Source organism: Nyctereutes procyonoides, unplaced genomic scaffold (genome assembly GCF_905146905.1).
Source record: "Nyctereutes procyonoides isolate TBG_1078 unplaced genomic scaffold, NYPRO_anot_genome, whole genome shotgun sequence".
Taxonomy (NCBI): Eukaryota; Metazoa; Chordata; class Mammalia; order Carnivora; family Canidae; genus Nyctereutes; species Nyctereutes procyonoides.
Genome location: NW_026575047.1, coordinates 226,568 through 253,006, shown reverse-complemented (window position 1 = coordinate 253,006; position 26,439 = coordinate 226,568). Strand labels below are relative to the sequence as shown.

At 65.4% G+C, this 26,439-nt stretch overlaps 1 protein-coding gene across 9 annotated transcripts in view; it reads left to right on the top strand.

Moving 5' to 3' along the window:
* GAK (cyclin G associated kinase) overlaps positions 1-21,718 on the top strand; it is a 65,258-nt gene extending 43,540 nt beyond the window's left edge. For all 9 annotated transcript variants that reach the window (XM_055326053.1, XM_055326058.1, XM_055326060.1 and 6 more), the window contains 14 exons: positions 6,248-6,381; positions 8,401-8,595; positions 8,971-9,088; positions 9,423-9,502; positions 12,546-12,739; positions 13,703-13,849; positions 14,067-14,522; positions 14,883-15,056; positions 15,405-15,518; positions 16,479-16,592; positions 19,620-19,847; positions 20,246-20,394; positions 20,955-21,131; positions 21,223-21,718. In XM_055326053.1, coding sequence (XP_055182028.1) covers positions 6,248-6,381; positions 8,401-8,595; positions 8,971-9,088; positions 9,423-9,502; positions 12,546-12,739; positions 13,703-13,849; positions 14,067-14,522; positions 14,883-15,056; positions 15,405-15,518; positions 16,479-16,592; positions 19,620-19,847; positions 20,246-20,394; positions 20,955-21,131; positions 21,223-21,324 — 2,382 coding nt within the window. In that variant the 3' untranslated portion in view covers positions 21,325-21,718. The remainder of the gene's footprint in view (positions 1-6,247; positions 6,382-8,400; positions 8,596-8,970; positions 9,089-9,422; positions 9,503-12,545; positions 12,740-13,702; positions 13,850-14,066; positions 14,523-14,882; positions 15,057-15,404; positions 15,519-16,478; positions 16,593-19,619; positions 19,848-20,245; positions 20,395-20,954; positions 21,132-21,222) is intronic.
* Positions 21,719-26,439: the final 4,721 nt, after the last annotated feature.

Below are 26,439 nucleotides of genomic sequence, written 5' to 3'. Positions count from 1 at the left end.
CCCCCTATGTCGCCCATCTCTACCGTTCGTCCCCCATCTCTCTCCCTACATCTCCCGTCTCTGCCCCTACATCCCCCGTCTCTGCCCCTACGTCCCCCATCTCTCCCCCTACGTCCCCGCCTCTCTCCCTACGTCGCCCGTCTCTGCCCCTACATCCCCCGTCTCCGCCCCTACGTCCCCCATCTCTGCCCATACGTCGCCCGTCCCTGCCCCGACCTCCCCGTCTCTGCCCCTACGTCCCCCGTGTCTCCCCCTACGTCCCCCGTCTCTACCGTTCGTCCCCCATCTCTCCCCCTACGTCCCCTGTCTCTCTCCCTACATCGCCCGTCTCTGCCCATACGTCGCCCGTCCCTGCCCCTACATCGCCCGTCTCTCCCCCTACGTCGCCCGTCTCTGCCCCTACGTCGCCCGTCTCTGCCCATATGTCGCCCGTCCCTGCCCCGACCTCCCCGTCTCTGCTCCTACGTCCCCCGTGTCTCCCCCTATGTCGCCCATCTCTACCGTTCGTCCCCCATCTCTCCTCCTACATCCCCTCTCTCTCTCCCTACATCGCCCGTCTCTGCCCCTACATCCCCTGTCTCTGCCCCTACGTCCCCCATCTCTCCCCCTATGTCTCCGCCTCTCTCCCTACGTCGCCCGTCCCTGCCCCGACCTCCCCGTCTCTGCCCCTACGTCGCCCGTCTCTACCGTTTGTTCCCCATCTCTCCCCCTACGTCCCCCTTCTTTGCTACTACGTCGCTGGACTCTCCCCTACCCCGTCTCGGCCCCTACGTCCCCCGTCTCTCCCCCGACGTCCTGCGTCTCTCCCCCCACGTCCCCCGTGTCTCCCCCTACTTCCCCCGTCTCTCCCCCTACGTCCCCCATGTCTCCCCCTACTTCCCCCGTCTCTCCCCCTACGTCCCGCGTCTCTACCCCTACGTCCCCTGTGTCTACCCCTACACCTCCCATCTCTCCCCTACGTCCCCGTCTCTCCCTGACTTCCCCGGTCTCTGCCCCTACATCCCCCCCCCACCGGTCTCTGCTCCTACGTCGCCCATCTCTCCCCCGACGTCCCCCATCTCTCCTGTTCATCCCTGTCTCTACCGTTCGTCCCCTTCTTTACCATTCGTCCCCCGTCTCCCCTGACTTCCCCCGTCTCTCCCCGACTTCCCATGTCTCTCGCCGACTTCCCACATCTCTGCCCCTTCATCCCCGGTCTCTCTCCCTACGTCCCCCATCTCTCCCCCTACGTCCCCCGTCTCTGCCGCTACGTCGCCCGTCTCTCCCCCTACGTCGCCTGTCTCTACCGTTTGTTCCCCATCTCTCCCTCTACGTCCCCCTTCTTTGCTACTACGTCGCTGGACTCTCCCCTACCCCGTCTCTGCCCCTACGTCCCCCGTCTTTCCCCCGACGTCCTACGTCTCTCCCCCTACGTCCCCCGTGTCTCCCCCTACACCTCCCATCTCTCCCCTATGTCCCCCGTCTCTCCCTGACTTCCCAGGTCTCTGCCCCTACGTCCCCCCCGGTCTCTGCCCCGACGTCACCCGTCTCTGCCCCTTCGTCACACCCGTCTCTGCCCCTGCGTCCCCGTCTCTCCCCCTACGTCCCCCGTGCTCCCCCTACGTCGCCCATCTCTACCGTTCGGCCCCCATCTCTCCCCCTACATCCCATCTCTCTCCCTACATCGCCCGTCTCTGCCCATACGTCGCCCGTCCCTGCCCCGACCTCCCCGTCTCTGCCCCTACGTCACCCGTCTCTGCCCCTACGTCCCCCATCTCTCCCCCTACGTCCCCGCCTCTCTCCCTACATCGCCCGTCTCTGCCCATATGTCGCCCGTCCCTGCCCCTACATCGCCCGTCTCTCCCCCTACGTCGCCAGTCTCTGCCCCTACGTCCCCCGTCTCTGCCCCTACGTCCCCCGTCTCTGTCCCTACGTCTCCTGTCCCTGCCCCGACCTCCCCATCTCTGCCCCTACGTCCCCGTGTCTCCCCCTACGTTGCCCATCTCTACCGTTCGTCCCCCATCTCTCCCCCTACGTCCCTCATCTCTCCCCCTACGTCCCCCATCTCTCCCCCTACGTCTCCCATCCTACCGTTCGTCCCCCATCTCTCTCCCTACATCCCCCGTCTCTCCCCCTACGTCGCAGTCTCTGTCCCTACGTCCCCCGTCTCTCCCTACGTCGCCCGTCTCTGCCCATACGTCGCCCGTCCCTGCCCCGACCTCCCCGTCTCTGCCCCTACGTCCCCCGTCTCTGCCCCTACGTCCCCCATCTCTGCCGCTACATCCCCCGTCTCTGCCCTACGTCCCCCATCTCTGCCCCTACGTCGCCCGTCCCTGCCCCGACCTCCCCGTCTCTGCCCATACGTCACCCGTCCCTGCCCCGACCTCCCCGTCTCTGCCCCTACGTCCCCCGTGTCTCCCCCTACGTTGCCCATCTCTACCGTTCGTCCCCCATCTCTCCCCCTACGTCCCTCATCTCTCCCCCTACATCTCCCGTCTCTCCCCGTACGTCTCCCATCCTACCGTTCGTCCCCCATCTCTCCCCCTACATCCCCTGTCTCTCCCCCACGTCCCCCGTCTCTGTCCCTACGTCCCCCGTCTCTGCCCATATGTCGCCCGTCCCTGCCCCGACCTCCCCGTCTCTGCCCCTACGTCCCCCGTCTCTCCCCGTACGTCGCCTGTCTCTGCCCCTACGTCGCCCGTCTCTACCGTTTGTTCCCCATCTCTCCCCCTACGTCCCCCTTCTTTGCTACTACGTCGCTGGACTCTCCCCTACCCCGTCTCGGCCCCTACGTCCCCCGTCTCTCCCCCGACGTCCCGCGTCTCTCCCCCCACGTCCCCCGTGTCTCCCCCTACTTCCCCCGTCTCTCCCCCTACGTCCCCCGTGTCTCCCCCTACTTCCCCCGCCTCTCCCCCTACGTCCCGCGTCTCTACCGCTACGTCCCCTGTGTCTACCCCTACACCTCCCATCTCTCCCCTACGTCCCCGTCTCTCCCCTACGTCCCCCGTCTCTCCCTGACTTCCCCGGTCTCTGCCCCTACATCCCCCCCCCACCGGTCTCTGCTCCTACGTCGCCCATCTCTCCCCCGACGTCCCCCATCTCTCCTGTTCATCCCTGTCTCTACCGTTCGTCCCCTTCTTTACCATTCGTCCCCCATCTCCCCCGACTTCCCACATCTCTGCCCCTTCATCCCCGGTCTCTGCCCCTACATCCCCTGTCTCTCCCCCTACATCCCCGGTCTCTCTCCCTACGTCCCCCATCTCTCCCCCTACGTCCCCCGTCTCTGCCGCTACGTCGCCCGTCTCTCCCCCTACGTCTCCCATCTCTACTGTTCGTCCCCCATCTCTCCCCCTACGTCCCCCGTCTCTCCCCCTACGTCCCCCATCTCTCCCCCTACATCCCCCGTCTCTCCCCCTACGTCGCCTGTCTCTACCGTTTGTCTCCCATCTCTCCCCCTACGTCCCCCTTCTTTGCTACTACGTCGCTGGACTCTCCCCTACCCCGTCTCTGCCCCTACGTCCCCCGTCTTTCCCCCGACGTCCTGCGTCTCTCCCTCTACGTCCCCCGTGTCTCCCCCTACACCTCCCATCTCTCCCCTATGTCCCCCGTCTCTCCCTGACTTCCCAGGTCTCTGCCCCTACGTCCCCCCCGGTCTCTGCCCCGACGTCGCCCGTCTCTGCCCCGACGTCGCCCGTCTCTGCCCCTGCGTCACCCGTCTCTGCCCCTGCGTCACCCGTCTCTGCCCCTGCGTCCCCTGTCTCTCCCCCTACGTCCCCCGTCTCTGCCCCTACGTCCCCTGTCTCTGCCCTGGCGTCGCCCGTCTCTGCCTCTACATCCCCCTCTCTCCCCCTACACCGCCCGTCTCTCCCCCTACGTCCCCCGTCTCTCCCTGACTTCCCCGGTCTCTGCCCCTACATCCCTCCCCCTCCGATCTCTGCCCCTGCGTCCCCTGTCTCTCCCCCTACGTCCCCCGTGTCTCCCCCTACGTAGCCCGTCTCTCCCCCTACATTGCCCGTCTCTGCCCTGACGTCGCCTGTCTCTGCCTGGTGTCCCCCGCCTCTGCCCGGCGTCCCCGTCTCTCCCCCGACGTCCCCCGTCTCTCTGTTCGTCCCCGTCTCTACCGTTCGTCCCCCGTCTCCCCCGACTTCCCCTGTCTCTCCCCGACTTCCCACATCTCTCCCCCGACTTCCCACGTCTCTGCCCCTACATCCCCGGTCTCTCCCCCTACGTCCCCCGTCTCTCCCCCGACGTCCCCCGTCTCTCCCCCGACGTCCCCTGTCTCTGCCCCGACGTCCCCCGTCTCTGCCCCGACGTCGCCCGTCTCTGCTCCTACGTCCTGCGTCTCTGCCCCTACATCCCACATCTCTGCCCTGGCGTCCCCTTCTCTGCCCCGGCGTCTCCGTCTCTGCCCACACGTCACCAATCCCTGCCCCGACCTCCCCGTCTCTCCCCCTACGTCACCCGTCTCTCCCCCTACATCGCCTGTCTCTGCCCCGACATCTCCCGTCTCTCCCCCGACGTCCCGTCTTCTGCCCCAACATCGCTCGTCTCTCCCCCGACGTCCCTGGTCTCTGCCCCGACATCCCCCGTCTCTCCCCTTACGTCCCCGTCTCTGCCCCTACGTCCCGCGTCTCTGCCCCGGCGTCCCCCGTCTTTGCCCCGACTTCGCCCGTCTCTCCCCTACGTTCCCCGTCTCTACTGTTCATCCCTATCTCTACGGTCGTCCCCCGTCTCCTCCCCTGTCTCCTCCTACGCTCCTACGACCCTGACTCTACCGTTTGTCCCCCGTCTCTCCCCCAACTTCCCCCGTCTCTGCCCCTACGTCCCCCGTCTCTCCCCCGACGTCGCCCATCTCTGCCCCGGTGTCCCCGTCTCTGCCCCGGCGTCCCCGTCTCTCCCCCGACGTCCCCCGTCTCTGCCCGTCTTCCCCCGTCTGTGCCCGTGTCGCCTGTCTCAGCCCCTGCGTCCCCGTCTCTCCCCCTTCGTCCTCCGTCTCTCCCCGTCTTCCCTGTCTCTGCCCCTAAGTCTCCCGTCCATGCCCCTACTTCCCCCGTCTTTGTCCCTATGTTCCGTCTCTCCCCCTACCTCCCCCGTCTCTCCCCCTACGTCCGCCATCTCTCCCCTGACGTCCCCGTCTCTATCCCTAAGTCAGTCGTCTCTCCCCCTTCTTCTCTGTCTCTGCCCCTACATCCCTGTCTCTCCCCCAACTTCCCCGGACTCTATCCCTAAATCCCCCCGTCTCTGCCCCTACGTCCTCCGTCTTGCCCTATGTCCTCCGTCTCTCCCACCCATCCCCGTCTCTCCCCCTACGACCCCTGTCTCTGTCCCTACATCTTCATCTCTCTCCCTACGTCCTCCGTCTTTCTCCCCCGACCCCCATCTCTACACATACGTTCCTGTCTCTGCCCTACGTCCTGTCTCTGCCCCATGTCCTGTCTCTGCCCCATGTCCCGTCTCTCCCCCTATGCCCGCCTTTTGTCCTCCTACGACCCCTATCTCCCCTTTACGTTCCCCTTCTCTACTCCTACGTCCCCCATCTCTCTCCCATGACCCCCGTCTCTGCCCCTATGTCCCCTGTCTTTCCCCCATGATTGTCTTTTGTCCTCCTACAACCCCTGTCTACCTCTTACGTCCCCCTTCTCTACTCACACATCTCCCATCTCTCCCCCATGACCCCCGTCTCTGCCCCTACATCCCCCATCTCTCCCCCTACATCCCCCGTCTCTCCCCCTACATCCCCCGTCTCTCCCCTACGTCCCCCATCTCCTCCATGAGCCCTCTCTGTCCCTGTGTCCCCAGTCTGTTTCCCTACATCCCCCGTCTCTCGCGTACGACCCGTCTCCCCAGCAACCCCCGTCTCTGCCCCTATGTCCCTCGTTACTCCCCCTTCTTCCTCTGTCTCTGCCGCATGACCCCTGTCTCTTCTACAACCCCGTGTCTTCTCCTACGTCCCCCATCTCTAGGTTCTTAGGTGTTCTGGAAAGTGGGGCACTGGCCACAATGGCCCAGGAACATCGGTGCCACCATTCTCTTGTTGACAAAAGTCCTGCCAGGAGGGTTGATGGAAAGGATTTGGTAGGAATTTGTGTGGAGCGTACGGGTGGGCGTGAGGTGCAGGGGGGGTGATCAGTGTCCAGCAGGAGCAGCCGGCTGACCGTCCCGTGTTCTTATGCGCTCCTAGCCTTGTCTCCATCATGTACGTGCTGAGACGGGAAGGAGGTGTGTGGTTTGGGAGCTTCTCGCTCACACGGCTTGCCGTTCACCCTAGGACGGGAGAGCTGCGTCTGCGGTCGCCGTGTGCTCCTTCCTGTGCTTCTGCCGCCTGTTCAGCACCGCGGAGGCTGCCGTGTACATGTTCAGCATGAAGCGCTGCCCACCAGGCATTTGGCCATCTCACAAGAGGTACTGTGGGTCCCCTTGGGAGAAGGACGCGGCCTCAGCCCCAGGAGGTGGGAAGCCTGGGGCTCGTGCACACAAGCGGGTGAGGCCGCCCAGGCTGGGGCGGGTCCGTCCTCCTGAATCTGGCTGGCCTCTGGAGGGACAGACGGGTCTGGGCGGCGTCAGGGTAAGCCCAGGTGTCTCCCCCAGGTGTCTGAGGGGAGTTTGCAGTAACTGATTAATGTGTTGAAGGCCTTGATGAAGAAGGCGGGCAGGATGCGAGTGCACGCGGGCACTTCAGCAAAGATGGGAACTGTGCTACTAGAAGGCAGATGCCGGACACGGGAGTGGCTGTGGCGGCCAAGACCGCCCTCCTCAGGCTCGCCGGCAGCTGTGGGCAGGGGCCGGAGCAGCCAGGCCTGCGCGGCCATTGCAGGAGGCAGAACAGTCGGGAGAGCAGCCTGTGGACCCCACATATTCCCAATGAATTTCCAAAGATAATGAGACGCCCAACCCCTAGAGCTCAGAGGACACAAAACAGACATGCAGAAAACCCGCTGAGGACCGCGCACGCCATCCCCGTCGGCTGAGATCACACACAGCATGAAGGTCGCCAGTGGAAGGAGGCGGAGGTGCAAAGCACGTCAGTGCTGTCGGAATCCCCAGGGCAGCCGGTATAGGTTTACACACCAGAGTTAGTAAGTCAGCACGGGAGGTTGGCAAGGTCGTCAAGAATCTCACGTTCTGCAAGGAAAGACCAAGGAAGAACGACGAGGAACAGGAAAGAGCAAGACAGTGCAGTAGAGGCCGGCCACCGCCGCAGGCGTGCAAGCGTGGTCTCCGAGGGCCGGTTCACGGGAGGATTGTGACCCTGGGAAAGCGCAGGGCCCAGCGGCGCCCGTCTGGAAGAGCTCGCTCCTGCTGTCCCATGGAGCAGGCGGTCTGGGTGCTGCCCGGGTCGTCACCATGGCAGCGGCTTGTGCAGCCCACCCACGCTTCTTGGCTGCTCTGGGGCAGAAGTCCATGCTCGTGCCCTGCGGCTGCTGTCAAAATGCAGTCAGGCCGTGTGGTGGTGTGAGCCTCACCCAGCAGTGTGCTGCTCCCTTGCACACCGCTTCCGGGCTCACTCAGGCTGTGGTGGGACTCGCTGCTGTGATGGGGTGTGGGCATCTTGACCTTGTGCTGTGAGCACGTTGGGGAGAGGCGTCCCCCAGCAGGTCTGCTGGCGCGATGCAGCGTGATGCAGCACCCTTCCCTCCTGCCGCGTGGAAGCCGGTCACCACTCCTTCCCCATCTCAAGGGGATGGGCGTCACACAAGAGCAGGGACAGATGCCTGATGTGTGCCCCTGCGGGTGCTGAGAACACCACCGGGAGAGCTAGAGGAGCGAGACAGTAAGAGCAGATCCAGGTTTGTGAGCAGAAAACACAATTGAAAGGGAGATGGTAGTGTAGGCACCTGCATTCCTTCCTCGGCAGCGGACGGAGCGCTGCAGGGGACCCTCCGGACGACGTCTCTAGGCCTTCCACCCAGCAACCAGAAAACACTCGTTCCTTTTGAGTGCTCGTGGACCATTCGGTAAGGAAGGTCGCGTCCTGGGCCATGAAGCTGCAGCACATGCAGGGCAGCAGTCGTGCAAAGTGTGTTCGTGATAGGATCTCACCAGAAACGGGTAACAGACAAGCAAGCGCCTGGCCGGCTGCATTGGGAGCACACAGCTCTCGCTCAGGGTCGTGAGTTTGAGCCCCATGTGGCATGTGGAGGTGGCTTTCAAACTGAAAAGATGGATAGCTGGAAAGATCCTTAAGGTTTTCAACATTTATCCGCTTCTGTATTACCAAGAGTCAAAGAAAAAGTCTCAAGGGAAGTTTAAAAATATTTTAAACTGAATGAAAATCACATGAGATCTGTGAGATGAAACTAGAGTAGACTGTTCCACAGACACCGTCCCACTGAGTCCTGGTGTGTCGGGGGCCGGGGTGAGCTGGCCGGGGCCTCGGGGCGGCGGCAGGCGGGTGACGTGGCGTGCCTCTGGCTCCTGCAGGTACATCGAGTACATGTGTGACATGGTGGCCGAGGAGCCCATCACGCCCCATAGCAAGCCTATCCTGGTGAAAGCCGTGGTCATGACACCCGTGCCCCTGTTCAGCAAGCAGAGAAACGGCTGCAGGCCCTTCTGCGAGGTCTACGTGGGGGACGAGCGCGTGACCACCACGTCTCAGGAGTACGACAAGATGAGGTGAGCTCGGGGCCTTCCCGGCGCCACAGCCATCAGATTCACTCACCCTCCCTCCTTGGGAGGTTCGTAAGGAGAACGTCTGCCAGGGCTTTGGACGGGTGCCGAGGCCCACCCCAGGGCTAGGCGGCGGGCGCCAGGCGTGGGAGGTTCCCATGACCAGCGTGCCTGCGAGTAGCTTCTTAGGTGTTCCCGGAGCAACACCCCTTCCCAGAGTAATTTGGTAGCAAAACCAGCAGAATAAGAAGGTGTGGATCCAAGTGTTGGTGCTCTAGGGAGGTCGAAGTGGTTGCCCGAGCACCTCCGCCTTCCAGGCCACCCTTCTCTGGAAGCTGTTTGTGACTTCAGTGAACCTTTTCTCGTCCTTCTGCTCTTTAGGGATTTCAGAATCGAGGATGGCAAAGCAGTCATTCCCCTGGGCATAACAGTTCAAGGGGACGTGCTCATTGTCATCTACCACGCCAGGTCCACCCTGGGAGGAAGACTGCAGGCCAAGGTACGTGGGTGCTCGGGCCACCCTGGGCTGTCACCGTGGGTTCTGGAGGAGGGTCCCTGGCCCAGTGTCCAGTGAGAACCACCTTGTGTGGCACGAGGCAGTGAGGATTTTAGCCCGAAACACCTGGAGCTCCCCACACCACTGGGTGCCGTCTGCTGCCCGACCTCAGACCTGGAGAAGCCGACGTTGGGGGGTGCTGTCCCACCGTCTGTGTGTCTGCAGCTCCTGGAGCGGTGCACGACTCAGCCATCAGCTGTGAGGCGTCTGTGTGCTGCGTGAGCGTCTGGTGTTCCCTTCCCAGCTCGAGGGTCTCCCGTCTGCTTTCTCTCTGCAGGTGGCATCCATGAAGATGTTCCAGGTCCAGTTCCACACGGGGTTTGTGCCTCGGAATGCGACTACTGTGAAGTTTGCAAAGTATGTGGGTGTTGCACGTGGGAGAGGTCGGGAGGGTCAGGTGCATCATGCCCACCTGCTGTGCACTGGACACTGGCTGGGCACTGTGGTTCGTGCATGGCTGGGTCGCCGCACTGAACTCAGTTTAGGTCTTTCCCCACCTCTGAGTGTGCCCAGTACCCAGCATGTGGTGCCTCCGCTGGGCCGTGGTGGCTACCAGCGTGCCCCTCCGTGAGCTGGGACTGGCCTGCGGCGTTTCCCGTTAGAGCGCAGCCACTTGTGCCCTGGATGTGGTTTAACCAGGCAAACAGGTGTCCATTGCTTGTTAACACGCCGAGTCCCGAGGATGGCAGAGTGCTCTGCTAGGCTGAGGTCTGGGTGATGAAGACAAGTTCACCATCTGGGGTTAGAGACATCAGAAGTACTTAGAGCCGGGGATAAGCGTCCTGACCTAGCTGGGGCTCTTTAACTTACCATGTTCCCAGGTCTGTTAGCAGGTTAGAATAACTCGTCAGGGCCTAGCACACACACCTCCCCCCAGTGCTCGGTGGTATTGCACAGCTTAGGTTTGAGGCCGAGGGGGGCAGTCCTGGTGGTGCAGCAATTTAGCACCGCCTGCAGCCCGGGGCGTGATCCTGGAGTTCTGGGATCGAGACCCATGTCAGGCTTCCTGCATGGAGCCTGCTTTCCCCTCTATCTCTCTCTGTCTCTGTCTCTCTCTCTCTCTGAATAAGTAAGTAAGTGAATAAATAAATTTTAAAAAAAAAAAAGGGTTTGAGGCTGAGGGCTCAGGCAGGAGGACAAGTCTGCTTGGCAGGCATCTTGAACAGAGGGAGGGGAAGAGAGTCTCCAGCAGACTCCCTGCCCAGCACGAGCCCGCAACCTCACAACACTGAGATTCAGACCTGAGCCAAAACCAAGAGTTGGACGCTGACCAGCTATGCCACCCGGATGGCCCGGGGGTGTTTTGATTCCAGCTGGTGTTCTTTCCCCTTGTGGCGTGCACACACACACACTCCCACTCCCCCCCCCCCCCCCCCAAGCAGAAGCGTCGTTCCAGGGCGAGAGGAGAGCTAATGTAGCAGCTCTGGAGACCACTGCCTGCAGCTGCCCAGGACTTGAATTCTGCAGACCCTGTGCCTGTTTCCTACCCAGTAAATAAGGGGAATATGAGGACTGGGGAGGACCCAGCTCTGACCTCTGGTGGACCAGGGAGTGGCTTCCTCTGAGAGTCTGGCGTGGAGAGACACGGGGACCTATGTCGGGGCTGGAGAGGGCATTTTTTTCCACAACATCCTGGTACGCAAGCACAGAACTTGACCAAGCTGTGCACGTAGGTCCGTATGTTACTGTGTGTGCGATGCCTCCAAAAATGGCTATCAGGTGAGAAAGTTGTCGAGTTACCTGATTGAGCAGGAACGCGTCTTCTCTGGGCAGGACCCCTTTGCAGAGAGGCGGCTGACGCAGGACGGCTTGAGGAAAGAATTTGGAGCGGGGCTGTCCTCGCTGAAACCTCCTGTCGCCGAGGGAGGGTCCCCAGTGTGCCCAGGTGGACAGGATTGCAGTCCGTGACACACGGCAGCATTTGTGTTTCCACCCACGCCTGTCCGCCCCTGGGCTGTGCCTCCTGAAGTGCAGGGCAGGGTCATGGAGGTCATGGCCGTGCTCACAGACCCTCATTGTTTCCTCACCGGCCTGCTGGGTGAGGTGGGCAGGCCCGGCCCCAGAGGCCGTCCTTAGGGACCAGCCAGGACGGGGGTGGGGATGGGTGGGCAGCAGCGTGGTGCCCAGAGCTGCCCCCAAGGCCCTGTTGCTTGTGGAGCTGAGCCTGCAGAGGTCATGTGCTCCTTTGTGTGGACCCCTGCCTCGCTCCTTCCTTGTGGTTGGGGGTCTACGCCTCCGCTGGTCCTGGCCGGCTGCTGCACTCCCCCTTAACGACGTGGCTGCCTCTGGGCTTCCTGCCGTGGTTCCCACGGGAGCCGCTCCCACCTGGTGGTGTGGTGGCCTGCGTCGTCCGCTTGTTGCGGGTGCCCGACCTAGGGAGGAGGAAAGTGCGCAGTGGCCCCCGAGCTGGGCAGAGGGCGCTGTAGCCTGAGGAGGGCGTGTGGCACGTGGAGGAGCAGCAGCTTTGGGGCTGAGGCTGTTTTTGCCGGCACACCTGCTCTGTTGTGTTTCCTCCCCTTGTGCAAAGGTAGTTTTGTCTTTGGAGGAGCGGGAAGGACTGAAACCAGTGGTTGTTACATGTCAGGGTCACGCATGCTCGCTGATTTTATTTCGTTGAGTCCGTGGAAGTAAGATCAAGGTGCTAGGCTTTTCCACCCACACTGACCACATCCGCCCCCAAGTCTGCGGCCCTGCTGCCCAGATCATAGGTGCTACGTGGACGTCACAGAGCACCAAGGGCCCCTCCTTCCAGAGCTTGGGTCACTCAGGGCCCGCTGCCCCTTTTGAAACAATAAGTCACACCCAGAGACGTTAGGTGGGCTCAAAGACCAAGGCTGGGAGCCTGCTGCCCGGGTGGGAGCAGGGCTTGTCAACATGTGAGAACGTTACCAGAGATAGGGGACACGAGGAGAAAATAGTGGAATCCCTGGAGAGGTATAGACCCCAGAATCGGCTTCAGGGACCTCGTGGCCACAGCCCCCACCACCAGCCCCACAGGTGGCGCCTTGGAAATGCTTGGAGCCAGGGATAAGCCAGGTGTGGTCTTGCACATGCCTTTTCCTTGTCCTGCCTCCCACTGCCATCCCCGGCCACTCCCCTTATGCAGGGCGCCCTGGAGGCCTTGGTTTCGTGGGTACCTGTGAAGAGTTGGGGAATTTAGCCAGGGTGGACTGCGTCGTTTTATAGAAACATGCGTTTAAGACCCCCGAGTGCCGAATCTAGATCCCGGGCCATGAGGGGTGAGGGCCACGAGTGCTCCTCTGCCAGAGGGGCAGCGTCCCTGCCAGCATGCCTGCCCCGTGAGCACACATGCCGCTTGCACTCATTCTTCTGGTTAACGTGGGGTGACGGACTCACGAAGGTCCTTCCTAACTAACTGGCGTCTGGCCTCCAACTGCAGGTATGACCTTGATGCGTGTGACATTCAGGAGAAATACCCAGATTTATTCCAAGTGAACGTGGAGGTGGAGGTGGAGCCTAGAGACAGGCCCAGCCGGGAGGCCCCACCCTGGGAGAGCACCAGCATGAGGGGGCTCAACCCCAAAATCCTGTTTTCCAGCCGAGAGGAGCAGCAAGACATTCTGTCTAAATTTGGTGAGATCCGTGAATTTCAGACACACGGCAGGCGATGCTGTTCTGACATCTGCTGCCATCACCAGAAACTGTCGGGGGCGAACTTGCCCCCGTTCCCGTGTTGGTCACGCACAGGGCATAGGGAGGCCCAGAGCCCCCCATGGGACCGTCTCTGACACCAGCTTTCATGTCTCATGTGTTCGCATTTCCTGGGGTTCACACAGCATGGCTGCTCCCACCCCCCCCCCAGGACCCCGGGTAGCCCCTGCCCTGGGGAGTCATCTGGGCCCCACCGGGAGGGTCCGGTTGGCATCTCCTGCGTGGTCAGAGGGCTCATTTTCTGGTTGCGCATCTGTTTTAAATGCACCTGGAAGAAGTCAAGGCTCTGTTCTGAGCCCGCAAGGCACAGGGGGTGGAGTCCTGCTCCAGGTTGGTCATCTCGTGAGCAGTTAGGGAAAGGGGTACGAGCCACCCGTGGGGGGCAGGGCTCATGGTCCCTGGTTCTTGGTTTGCAGACTTCATGCTCCCTTATGTGAGGACAGCTGAGTGTCTGTCCGTGGGGTGTGCATGTGGTGTGTGCGTGTGTGGCATGGGGAGTGCACGTGGGGTGTGCGCATGCATGGAGTGTGTGCGTGGGGTGTGTGCATGCTGTGTGCCCGTACGGTGTGCCTGCGGGGTGTGTGGTGGGTGTGCCCATGTGGTGTGGGGTGTGCGTGTGGGGTGAGTCTACGGTGTGCCCGCGGGGTGTGCCCGTGCGGCGTGGGGTGTGCGCGTGGGGCAGCCTCCGAGCCGGCACTGGCTGCTGCTCGCAGCCTGGACGCCCTGGTCGTCAGGACAGATTCCCGGTGTGGGGACCCGAGCCCTGGGCATGTGGCCTGCCCCTGCACCGGGCACTTTGCAGCCCAGGCCGGGGCCCCCTTGCTGGCTGCTGCGGGCGGTGTGGCAGCCTGGGCTGGGCTCCTGACGTGGCCTTCTCCTCGGCAGGGAAGCCGGAGCTCCCCAGGCAGCCTGGCTCCACCGCTCAGTACGACGCCGAGGCGGGGTCCCTGGACGCAGAGCCCACGGAGTCTGATTCACCACAGAGCAGCGGCACTGACACCAGCCACTTCCTCCACACGCTGGATTGGCACGGTGGGTGTGGGCACCTCCAGGGATCTTGCTCCGGGAGCAGCTGCCACAGCCGTTCGGGCCGGGACGGCATCTGCGGGAAGTGCTGGCTGCCGGGCCTCACCTGCGTGTCGCCGCCCCTTGGGCCTGAACGCCTCCACCCTGCTCGGCCATTTAGATCCTCCGCTCTGGGGCTTCCGACGTCGCCTCACCCCGCTGTCCTGTTTGCTGTGCTTTTCAGAGGAGAAAGATACAGAGACGAGTCCAGAAAGTCACTTTGCCAAGGAGAACCCATCGACCCTGGCTGAGGATGCAGGTGGGAGTGAGCCTTCGGATGAGGAAGCAGCCACACCATCCACCGAGAGCAGGGACGCGGCGGATGAGGACACGCCAGGGCCAGCGGCGAGGCTGCCAGAGCGAGAGTTGATTTTTGATGGGGCCACACCGCAGGAGCCCACGCGGCAGGAGGACAGTGTCGACCTCCTGGGGCTGCATGCCGAGGCTGGGCTGGCCCCCCCTGTGCAGGCCAGTGGGGCAGCCCCCAGCACCGCCGACCTGCTCAGCCGCCTCCTGGGGGGCCCTGACGCTGCTCCGGAGGTGCCCCCGGGTGACCTGCTGGGTGGAGAGGCTCCCCTCCTCTTCGCAAGCCCAGCTCCCTCCTCGAGCGCACAGAGCCCGCCCCGCGAGGGGCCAGCTGGTACGTTAGTCCGTCCAGTGTCCAGCGGGGCAAGTGGTGGTGTGGCCTTGCTGTCAGGGTTCCCCGGGAGGGGTCTGCTGAGGACAGTCGGGGTGGGGTCAGCCTGGCCCCTCGGCCACCCTCACCCGCTGGAGGCGCAGCCCAGCCCGGCGTGCTGGAGGAGGCTGCTACTCTGCAGGGCGGGCTCCCGAGGCCCCTCCCGCCCCAGGAACTGCCACCCCGTCCCTCCCGGGCCGCCTCTCCCTGCACTGGGTCTGAGAGGCCCTGGCGCCAGCGGGCCCTGCTCGGCTTGGCGGCTGATGCTGTCGGGAGACGCCTAGCAGAGCCTCACCTCCCCGCTTGTTGGGTGTCCTCCCGCAGCCGACCCCTTTGACCCTCTCCTGCTGCCATCTGGGCCCAACACCCAGCCGTGCTCCCAGCCTGACCTGTTCGGTGAATTTCTTCATTCGGAATCTCCTGCCGCCGCGCCTGCGTCCTTCCCGTCCACCCACAGTGCCCCACCGCCCGCCTGCAGCACCGACTTCCTGCACCTGGGTAAGCCTTCTGCAGTGGGCTCAGAGCGTCTGCCCTGGGCACTCCACTGGGTTTCAGGAGGGCGGAAGGAGGTTTCTGGGGGCACTGGCACGCAGCCTCGATCCGTGTGGCTGGCCTTGGCGTGGGGAGCTCTTAGACGTGTGGACGGTTGTTGCTCTATGAACAGCGGCTCTCTTTGCTGCCGCCCTCGTCATTTGGTCCGTTCATTGGTCACGCGACACACCCTCGGGCCCCTGGGGGCAAAGGGAGTGGATCAGTGTGGTGGGAGCGCAGTGCAGCCCCTGGGGGCAGTGGGTGCCCTCCCAGCATCCCACAGAGGACACCCAGGCAGTGCTGCTGTCTTTGCAGGAGATCTACCAGCAGAGCCCGGCAAGATGACGGCCTCCACCAGCCACCCGGATCTGCTGGGGGGGTGGGAGGCCTGGGCCGAGGCGCCGGCCCCCGCAGCTGCTGCTGCAGAAGGTACGAGCCCAGCCCCGTGGAGGCAGGTTCTCGGGCGGGCCTCTGCTGGGGCCTGGCGTGCACGTGCACGTGTGTGTCATGTGTGACGTGCCAGGGACCCCACTGCCGGAGGAGTGTGGGCTACGAGGAGTCCCCTGTCCTGTGGTTCGTCTGTGCCACGGCTGGGTCTCAGGGCCAGGCCCTTCCTTCCCCCGTGGAAGCGCCCCGGGAGGGAGTGCCATGGAAGGCCTGTGCGCCGTGCGCCCCGGGGTACTGCTCACGGACGTGCCCCCAGCCTGAGGCTCTCCCCAGGGCCCAACGCTGACGTACAGACACTGTCTTTTCATTTGCATTTTTTCAGGAGGAATGAGGTCAGCTGTCATCTTGCGTGTTTTTAGTTACTTGTATTTTTTTACAGAGAGAGTTCAGTTTTTTTAAAGGTGTTATTGGTGTGTATTTATTAGTGGGAGGGGCAGACAGAGAGGGGGAGAGAGTCTCCAGCAGACGCCCCTGAGCTCAGGGCCGGGTGTGGGGCTCAATCTCACGACCCTGAGATCACAGCCTGAGCTGAGACCAAGGGTCACGCGCTTAACCGCCTGAGCCACCGGGCACCCTTGGGATTCAGCGGTTTCTAGTTAACTTCTGAGAGCTCTCTATGTAGCAAGAGCCACCGCGTGTAAGGCCTGTGTGAGGTCATCGTGGGCCGTGTGGTGGTGACTCGCACAGATGCTTACGTGGAGGCTACTCTGCAGCTCACGCCCTCATGAGGAATGTGCTGAAGCCCGCGTGCACTCCACCCGGGTGTGGGGACGTGGGACTCCAGGGTCAGGGCGACGTGCACCGGCAGGCTGGCTGCCGGATGGAGGCGTCCCGGGCTGGCGTGCGGCCGCCCGCGTCTAGGGCTGCCGTGGGCACAGACAGTAGCCGGTGCGGCCTCAGGAGCCCCTGGTGCGCCTTCTCATACCCTCTGCGCTTCTCCAGGTCCCTTCTCTGCAGGAGGCCAGCCTGCTGCCCCCAGTGCCCCCGCGAGCTGGACCAAGTCTCAGAGCCTGGACCCGTTTGCTGACCTCGGTGACCTCAGTTCTGGCCTCCAAGGTGATGTGCAGGACCCACCGGGTGGCAGGAGGGTGCAGTCTGTCTGGCCCTGGCCCTGTTGTGGGGGCTTGAGAGCTACGCCAATGCTGGGTGGCGTCAGGCGCATGTGGGCCACCTGGAGAGCGGGGACTTCGTGTGGTGGCAGGATGGACGAGATGGCCCCGCCCAGAGCCTGTGCCTGCTGCCCTTGGCCTCGACCCTCCTGGGGACATATCCTTGGGGTGCCTCTGGCTCCTGGGGACGCACGTGGGGCATCAAGACCATGAGTATCTGAGCAGGTTCTTGTCCCTTGGCAGTCAGCGGGCGGGTGGAAGTCCAGGCTGGAGACATCTGCTGGGAAGGCAAATTGCTCGGGGCAGGTGGCGGTGCTCCCCGGGGCTTCGTGGCTGCTCCCCACAGCCCCTCATGGCGCCCAGGAGCCTTCGGGTTGGTGTGGAGATGGACCTTCCTCGGTGTGGGTCTGTAGGGCCCCCCCTCCCCCCCCAACACTGGGGCTAGTTCTGCATCCATCTGGGTGAGCCCCTGGGGCTTGGTCTCTCAGTAGTTTCCATCTTGGTACATTCCTGGCACTTCAGGCTGCGTGGTCTCTCTGAGGGCGTTCTCGGAGTTTGGGTTTTCCTGTGGCCTGCTTCCCTCCGTGGCCTGTGTGTGTCCACTCACACCAGGGGGGTAGGCTGCCCAGAGCCTCCTGTTGGCCTCGGGTCCTGCTGGGGGACACAGGGCCTTTCAGGTCCCGAGTGACCCATCCTTGGGATGGAGCCGGCCCTCAGCTGCACAGGGGCCCCAGACCCTCCGTCACATGGCCTCGGGGTCCTGGGAAAGCTGACGGGCGGGAAGGAGAAACAGACTCCACTAGCAGACGTCAGAGCCCTCGACAGGTGATGGAGCAGCACGTGAGGTTGGCACGGCGCCGGAGTTGCTGGATGCGACCACGGCTGGCGGGTCCCCGTGGCGGTCCCGGCCCTTTTCCCAGGCACTCTGGGCCTCCGTCGAGACTGCATGGACTGGGAATCAGGAACAGCAGGGTCACCGTTAGTCTTCATGTGCTTCGAATTCAGCACCAAGTGGGTTATTTAGGAGACAGAACGGGGCGCTGAACCAGGCGCACGCGGCCGTCTCGTCAGCATCGGGAGCCCTCCCCTTGCGTGTTGAAAAGTCGGCAAAACTCAAAGCAAACGGAAGGAAATAACGAAGAGTCAAAACACACGAAGTAGAAAACCGATGAAACAAAACGTGGTTCTTTGAAAAGAAGAAACTCAAAAATCCGTAAAACCGGCAGAGCTCCACCAGGACAGATTGAAAGGGACGATCGCGCAAGGACACGGGGACGTCCCTGCAGGCACAGAGGCAGTGGACCCTGAGGTCTGGCGCCCGTTGGCCAGCGTGGGGCCCGGTGTGGAGCGTCCCCGCCGCCACGAAGGAGAGGAACGCGCACTTGAAGGTCTCCCAAAGAGGGAGGCCCCGGTCCTGGGGGGGCTTCGTTGGAGAATCCTACCAGGTGTGGAAAGAACGGACGCCAGTGCCCACAGCGTCTCCCAGGTGAGTTCAGGAAGCTCGTGTACCCTGGTACCTGACCGGAGCCCATCAGGGAGGTGCGGGCCCGTGCTCCTGTGTGGACGCACACTCAGCACCACCCGCCAGGAGACCGTCCTCAGACACCACACCCCGCGGGTCTGTTCCAGAATGAGCCTGCTTCCCGGCCAGCGGGCGCAGTCAGCGGCGCAGTCAGCAGCCTCGCCAGCCGCGTAGGGAAGGGCTGTTGGTGGTAGGCACTGGGACTGGAGTGTGGGGCGCAGGCGCCGACCCGGCGAGGACGGCGCGGGTCTGCAGGTTCAGCGCGGACCCTGCGGGCAAGACCAGGACAAGCTCACGGTCGTGTTCTCTTGGGGAGAGAACCCCGAGTGGCTGAGACGGTTCTGTGCGGGGAGAGGAGCGTGGGGGCCGCAGCCCCTGCCTGGGGCTCACCCTGTGGCTGCCAAAACCTGCACCTCCTGCTGTCGGAGCCGAATGGCCGTGGATGGGCCGTTGCAGGTGGGAAAGTGACCTCACCCTGACCCTCAGGCCTCACTCGGCCACGGCTCAGCGGCAGTCCTAGACTGAAGCCCACGCAGGGAGACCTCAGGGCCCCGTAGCAGCCCCTGGAGCTGTGGCCACAGCCACCTCGACCACGATCCACCACGCACAAGACGGGGGGACACGCTGTGGGGTGGGAAGAACGTTTCCGAGCTCCGTATCCGACAGCGCAGACAGTACGTGAGCACGGGGGTGGGTGAAAAGCCGTCCTCTTGGGACATGGGACAGGGTGCTGGGCACCCAGCGCTGGGGCCACGTGGCGAGGGCTACCCAGGGCGGGGCGGGGCGGGGCCTCCGTGGAAGCACGGCAGCCCCGAGTGCTGGCGGGAACGTGAGATGGCGCGGCCACTCCGCCACTGAGCGGCCAGTTCTAATGGAAGTCCTCGTACAGCGCAGTGTATCTCGAAGAAGCGGCCAGCATCTGTGCCTGCCCAGGACCGGAAGCAGCCCGAGTCCTCCCAGCCCGTGTGGACGCTGCGCAGCAGTAGAAAGGAGCAGGTCCTGAGTGAGAAGCAGCAGCCCCAAAGCTTACCCACTCTGGTCCCGTTTCTAGAACATTCTTGAAATGACAGGCCTGGAGAGGGGTCACCCAAGTGTCCTGACGCGGTGCTTCGGTGAACCTGTGCACGTGGTGACCGTGCGCACGCACCGCCGGCCTGGCGCTGGCAGGGCTGTGAGCTGGGCCTGGGCCCCGGCGGCGGTCGTGCGGCTCGCTGAGCGTCTGCGTCACGATAAACAGTGGAAGAAGCAGCCGGGCGTTCTGGGGGCGCGGGGGCCACGTGCCTGCCCTTGTCCGCACACGCGCACCTGCCGGCCCCTGCCCCCGGGGCGGCCGCCCGTCCTGGTGTCTGACACGCGTGTGGTCCGGGGCCTGGGCCTTGTCTGCAGCAGCTCCCCAGGGACGCGGCAGCTCTCGGGCGTTCTGGCGCTAACCTCTGTGAACTGTCTCCCCAGGCTCACCAGCTGGATTTGCTCCGGGGGCTTTTGGCGCCAAGACGGCCCCCCCTCCCACGGGCGGCAGCTCCTGGCAGCAGACAGGTCGGCCCCCGGCCCAGGGCACCCCGTGGCCCCCCCAGGCCAAGCCACCCCCCAAGGCCTGTCCGCAGCCAAGGCCTAACTATGCTGCCAACGTGAGCGTGATTGGCGGCCGAGAGGAGAGAGGGGTCCGGGCCCCCAGCTTCGGTGAGTCCTGTCTCCTGGGCGTGGTATGTCCACGGCACCGTCCTGCCCGTCTGTCCAGCGAACGGCCTGCCCTGGGCAAGTGTCCAGCGAGGCCCGGTCTGTGTTCGCCCGGCGGGGCTCCCTGGGGTGCACTCGTGTCTGTGGTCGGGGGCTGCGGCCGTGTTTGTCACGGGGATGCCACATGTGGGTAGACCCCCGGAGGTGACGGACGCGGCCGTCCTTGGCTCCCAGGGGCGGTTGGGCTGGAGACAGGTCGGCCGGCTGGGGGCCGTGTGCGCCTGGGGCCTGCCTCCTGCCTCCCGTTAGCGAGGTGCGCAGCGTCCTGCAGCCCCTCACCGTGGCCAAGCCGTGGGCGGGGCCCCACCCGTGTCCGTGGCCAAGCCTCCACTCTCTCCCAGGCCAGAAGCCAAGAGTGTCCGAGAGCGACTTTGAGGACCTGCTGTCCCACCAGGGCTTCTCGTCCAAGGCTGACCGGAAGGGGCCGAGGACCATGGCCGAGATGCGGCGGCAGGAGCAGGCGAGGGACGCAGACCCGCTGAAGCTGAAGGTGAGGCTGGGCGGGCGCCGGCTCTGGGGTGGGGGCTCCTGCACACGCGACGGCCAGCAGCCCCCCGTGCAGCACCCGATCCCGGACGCCACGGGGTCTTGGTCCTGCGTGCGGCCTGCGGTCGCCTCCCTGCCTTCTCGGCTGCGTATGGGGTGATGGCCGAGTGCCGCAGCCGTCTACGCTCGCCAGACGTGACCCTGTTGAGGGTGACTGGCCTCCTCTGTCCAGGGGTCGGGGGGTCCTCCCTGCAGGTGGCTGTGGCCTCGTGGGTCATGTGACTGCCCACGTCCTGGGAGTCCTGGGGGGGAGTGGGGGCAGGCTGTCTCAGAACGACCCGCTGGCAGCGAGGGTCACTGTGGTGTGTGGCCCGGCCCAGGGGGGTGCCCGGGCGGGATCAACACAGAAACCGGGCGTCGGGTGCGTGCCTAGGCCGAGCGTCTCGCGGGCAGAGCCTTGCTCTGTGCAGTGGGTGGTGCGTGGAGCCGTCGGCACGATGCCCGCTGCTTGGGGGCAGGGGGCCGAGGCCCGGTCTGCTGTCTGAGCACCCGTGCGTCCCACAGCTCCTGGAGTGGACGGAGGGCAAGGAGAGGAACATCCGCGCGCTGCTGTCGACCCTGCACACCGTGCTGTGGGACGGCGAGAGCCGCTGGGCCCCCGTGGGCATGGCCGACCTGGTGACCCCCGGGCAGGTGAAGAAGCAGTACCGCCGCGCCGTGCTGGTGGTGCACCCGGACAAGGTGAGCACGGGGCGGGCGGGGCGGGCGGGGTCTGGGCTGGGGTGCGCCGGCAGCGAGTCTGAGGCCTCCGCACCCCTGGTCCGGCCCCCAGGCCGCAGGGCAGCCCTACGAGCAGTACGCCAAGATGATCTTCATGGAGCTGAACGACGCGTGGGCCGAGTTCGAGAGCCAGGGCTCCCGGCCGCTCTTCTGAGCCGTCGCGGTCGAGGCTGCGCGTGTGGCTCACGGAGCCGGAAGCTGCTGAGCTCGACCTCGAAGGTCCCGTCTGCGGCCGTCACGGCGTGGGCTGGTGTGGCCACCCCGGATCGCTGTGCTCCGCCCTCGGGTCGGGAACAGACGCCGCTCCCCGGCACGAGAAGAAAAAGCATTCCAAAGCCTCTGAGTTTCCTTTTCTTTTTCTGGTCCCAAAGGAAACGTGTTGATTACGTCCCCCCGTAACTGTCACGGTTTGTGGTTCATGTCAGTCTGTCCAGCAGCCATCGCCTCGAGAGCGTGTCTGCTCGGCCGCCGCGAGCCCCGTGCGCGACCGCTCCCTGTGTGTGATCAGCCTGCGACCGCCTGTACATAATTAAACTATTTTCTGATGACGCTTGTCTTGGCGCCGTGTGACCCCCTCTGTGCGGCGGTGCCACCGTCGGGCTGCTCTCGGCCCCGACCATGGAAGGCAGCGCGGGAGCCCTGCCTGGAGAGCCGCGGATTCGGGCCCCTCTGGGCCGTGGGGTCTGGGGGTCGGCCCTCCCTGCGAGCAGTGGACGAAGTGCCCCACAGTCCCTGCATGTGGCCAGAACGGACGCCCCAGCGCTGGCCGTGTCCCCGCGCCCCACCCGGCCACGTCCTCACGGCGGGGCGGACACGGGCCCTTCGGAAGCCGTTGCTGAGGACGTCCGCGGCACCTGACGAGAAGCCCGTTGAAGCCAGTGCCTGTGCCCGCGTGGTCACTGTGCGTGGGCTTGGGCAGGGGGCACACGTCGGCCCGAAGCTTTGGTCAGAAGTGACTTCACAAGGTCCTGGGGTCGTCCTGGTCCTGCCCCGAGGCTGATGCGGGTCGCACGGCAGGCCTCTGAGAGCTCGTGTGCCCCCTGGTTGCTGGGTCCAGGGTGGTGCTGGAAAGGATCCAGAAGATTCTGGACGCACTGGGGGGTGTGGATGCCCGGTCCCACCACCCACCTCCTGGGTGGGATTGGGTCACAGGTGAGTTAGGCCAGAGTGCGAGCCTGCACACACCGCAGAGGAGCACGGGGCTGCCGGGAGCCCAGCCCTGGACCTGGACACCCCAACCTGCGCTCAGACCCCACCTGCCCGTGTGCACCCGTGCAGGTGTGCGGGCGGGCGAGCAGCCCAGGGCTCATGAGGACGGGCTCTGGCCTCCGCCCTGCAGTCCCTCGGGGGTCTCGTGGCAGCAGGATGCTGGGTGGGACCCCGCCTGCCCCTGGCCCCCAGGCCTGGCCCCTCTGCCCCCTCCCGGCCCCGGCAGCTCTGAGCCTGGAGCACCGCGCCGTCTGTCCCTGCAGAGGTGATGGCTCCCACGGGGCACCGGGCGCGGAGTCCCTGGGTTGTGACGCCCTCACAGCTATTTTTAGCCTCCGGCTCTTTAACAAATAATGAGCGGCCTAAATAGCTTCTGAGATTGTGCATCAAAGCCGCTCTGGACCCCGCGCCAGGCCAGACTCGCCAGGACCCCTCCCGAGCCCTGGCCGCCCCGCCTCCGCCCCCCCCGCCCCCGTAGTTTGCCCTAATTTACTGTCTTGGGGTGACATTCAGAGGTTCCCGCCGTCCGGCCCACAGAGCTCCTAGCCTGCGGACCCGGCGTGGGGGCTGCTGTGTGTCCTGTGTGTCCCGACCTGGGGGTGATGAGGACAGTCAGGGGCCAGGGGCGATTCCTGGGCGCCACCGCGGTCCCCGTCTGGACGTGGACTCGGGTCAGGGACCAGCCCAGGACCCCGTGCCCGCCCCAGGTCTGCAGGGGATGCCTCTCCCGTGACGGCGACCTCGGGGCCCTGGAGACGCCGTCCCGCTGGGGGTGTGTCCCCCCTCCCCGCCCCGACAGCGGGCGCGACCCCATCTCTCGGGCCCCGGCCGGGCTTGGCGGTTGTCTTTGTGCCTGGTGACGCGCCCTCCTTCCTGCCAGCACCTGCGTCTGCGGCTCCTGCGGGACGGACGGTCTGAGATCCGAGTATGCGGGGCCCACGGGCTGGGCGTGGCCGCGGGCAGCGGGGCTGTGTCCTCGGTCCCGGGCACGAAGCAGCCTCGCGGCCCGGCTGGCTCGGGCGGAGGCCGGGGCGCTTGATCTCAGGGCTGTGAGCTCAAGCCCCACTCGGGTGTGGAAATGACTTTTAAAAGAATAAAATCCTTAAAACAACCCGCCTTCGGTTCTGTTCCCGCCTGATTCCTGGCAGGTGCTCGTTGCGGGAAATACGTGCGAGTACAGTGAACGATTACGGGGCACCAGCGCCGCGGGGCTGGGGGTTCCCGCCTGCCCCTGGCTCTGCCCTCATCCCCGTGCCCCCAGGGCCCCCACCCCATTGCCTGCAGCCTGTCGGGTCGCCCCCGACGCCAGGGGGGCAGGGCACATAGAGGGACACAGGCTCTTACCCGAGGCTGGACGCGCCCCCCCGGGGCATGAGGGAGGCCTGGACGGGGAGGAAATCCTGCTGCCTGGCACCTGGCCTGCCCACTCATGCTGGACGGGCAGGGCGGGGACCCCCGAGGTGGCCCGACGCGTGGCCACAGCCCAGCTCCAGCTGCGCGGGAGCCGCAGGTGGGCTTCTCAACTGGCCACGGAGCGCGCTGTTCCTCGCGCGGCTCGGGGCGGAGCACGGCGGCGCCGGGTGGGACGCTGGCTCGGGGGGGGGGGGGGAGTCCTGCCGCCCACCCCAAGCCCACGGCTGTCTCCGAGGCTGATCCGCACTGTCCGCGAATGGTTAGGACCCATGAGGCCATTGTCGGGACCAACGGCAGCATCGGGAGTCGGGCTGCCTGCCTCGGTGGCCACCGCGAGGGCCCCTGCCCGGGACGCGCCCGCATTCCTGCCCTACCCCGTGTTCAGGTCTTTGGCTGTGACCGCTGGAGCGCTGTGCCAGCGCCGGAGGGGCACCAGCCTCCCCGCGGCCCCGTATGCCCCGCAGGTCTGGGCCCGGGCTTCTTGCCAGGTGCACGCCGCTCACCATCCTGCGCCGCCCCCTCGCTCAGCGCTCGCCTTGCTGGCCGCCGCGTGAGGGCCGCACGGAGGGCTGCCCGGGCCCCAGGCTGCGGGTCGGTGTCGCTGCCCCGGGACAGCAGGAGGCCTTGGGGCAGCGGAGGCCGGGGGCCACAGACTCAGCTGAAAGCCCCCACCCAGCTGTGCCCCCCCACCCGCCTCTGTCCCCAGGGTGGCCCCGCCCCCCTTCAGCCTCAGCTGGACCGTCTGCCTGGGCTGTCGGCGTCCTTGCCCGCAGGGGGCTCTGCAGGCGGGCTCCGGCCCGATCCCGAGCTGTGCCCCCAGCCCCGGTTCCGCCCGGCCCCGCGGCCAGGAGCAGCGCTCACCCCCGTGTCCAGGTGGGCCTGACCCCCGCGCCGTCTGCCCGGGAGTCACTGTGCTGGCGAGGGGCCCCTGGAGTGTTGAGGGCACAGGATCCGGGTGGGGATCAGCCGATGGGTGACAGTCCACAAGGGCTGAGGTCAGCGTCTGCCCCATCCCCTCCTCGTCCCCCGTCCCCGGGCACCCCTGCGAGCCCCACATCCCAGCTCCAGGCTCACCTGCCAGGAGCCAGAGCTGCAGGGGCCCCACCCTCGGGCAGGAAATGCCAACTGTCCCTATGCAGGCTCTACAGGCCGTCCTCCCTGGCAGCAAACCCTGGCCGGGCCCCACGCCGCCCCCCACCCCGGCTGCCCCAGGGGAACAGGCTGCGCCCTGTCCCTCAAGCTGAGGACGCACACGTCCCCACAGGTCACAGCGGCCAGGCAGCACATCCCCACCCACACCAGGCCCCTGGCCGGCTCTGTCCAGGCGCATTGCGTGGCCGCCACCCGGCCTCTGGCCTGCCGGGCGCCGCGCCCCTGCCCGGGAGCTGGAGAGGAGGGGCGGGGGGTGACGACAGGGCAGGTGCAGAAGGGGCCAGGCGGGGGGACACGGCGCGTGCAGTGTGGGGCCTAGTCCGGCCGCCCACCGTGATGCGGGGGGCTGGGCTGGGGGCCTCTCGGCTCAGCTGGGGAAAGGCTGTGAACTGGGGGAGGGCACAGAGCCCGGCCAGGCGGGGGCAGTGCCAGGGCAGCCGAGAGGCCCCAGGGGGCAGTCCCGCCCGTGGAGGTCACGCGCCTGGTGGAGTCCAGGGGCTGAGCCCGGCCTCGGGAGGGGCTGCAGGGTGTGGTGCGGAGCCGGACCTGTTACAGGGGCCCGCTGGGCTTGCTGGAGGGCGGAGGGGGCCTCTGGGGCACAGAGTGACTGGGACGGGGGGCAACACATCCTGGGCGGCCATTTGCGGAGCCAGGACGGGGGTCTGCAGCCTGGTGGGGGTCACGTGGTCATGTGACGGGTTCCAGGGAGGGGCCACTGGTCAGAGAGCGGAGCCCAGCGTCCCCGGCGGGCACCTGTGTGGAAGTCACCCCCAAACTGGGGGACGCGACCAGATGCCCCCCGAGGCCTAGAGATGTCCCAGCCTGGACGTTCCTGTCGTGGGGGCCGCCCTCCTGCTGACTGTGAGACACGGGGTCCCCTGTCGGTGGGGGCAGGGCACCCGTGGAAAGTGCATGTCATCGCCAGACCCCGGCGGGGCACAGTGTGGCCCAGCACATGGGGTGGGGCCGGGTTTGAGCAGCGCAGCACCGCCCGCCCGGCTCTCGGAGCCCCAGGGACGAGCTCCCAGCGGCTGCCCCACGGCCAGCGCGGCCCAGGGAGGCCGGGAAGGGGCCGTGGTGTCGGGAGGGAGGCACGCGAGGCCCTGATGAGCGACAACCGCCGTCCCACTTCGCCTTGGTGACTCCTGCCACGACCTCCCAAGGCCTCACGGGGTCCAACAGCAGGGGGACCCCAGCATCCGTTTGCATTTGAAGTTTCGGGGCAATCCCCGGTGCACTGAAGCCCGTCCCAGCCCCCCCGGGGGTCCGTGCCCCTGGCAGTCCCCACCCCAACGCCAAAGGCCTGTGGGAGCCAGAGCAGGAGGTGCCCTGCGGCGCGGGGGCCAGATGGGACTGGCAGGGGCCGGGCCTCCCTGGAGGGAGCAAAGGGGAGCCCGGGAGGGGCCTCCGGGAGGGGCCTCCGGGAGGCTGATCTCAGAGGCCTCTGCCATCTGCAGGACTGCGTGGGGGCGCAGAGGGGACTCTGGACACCGGG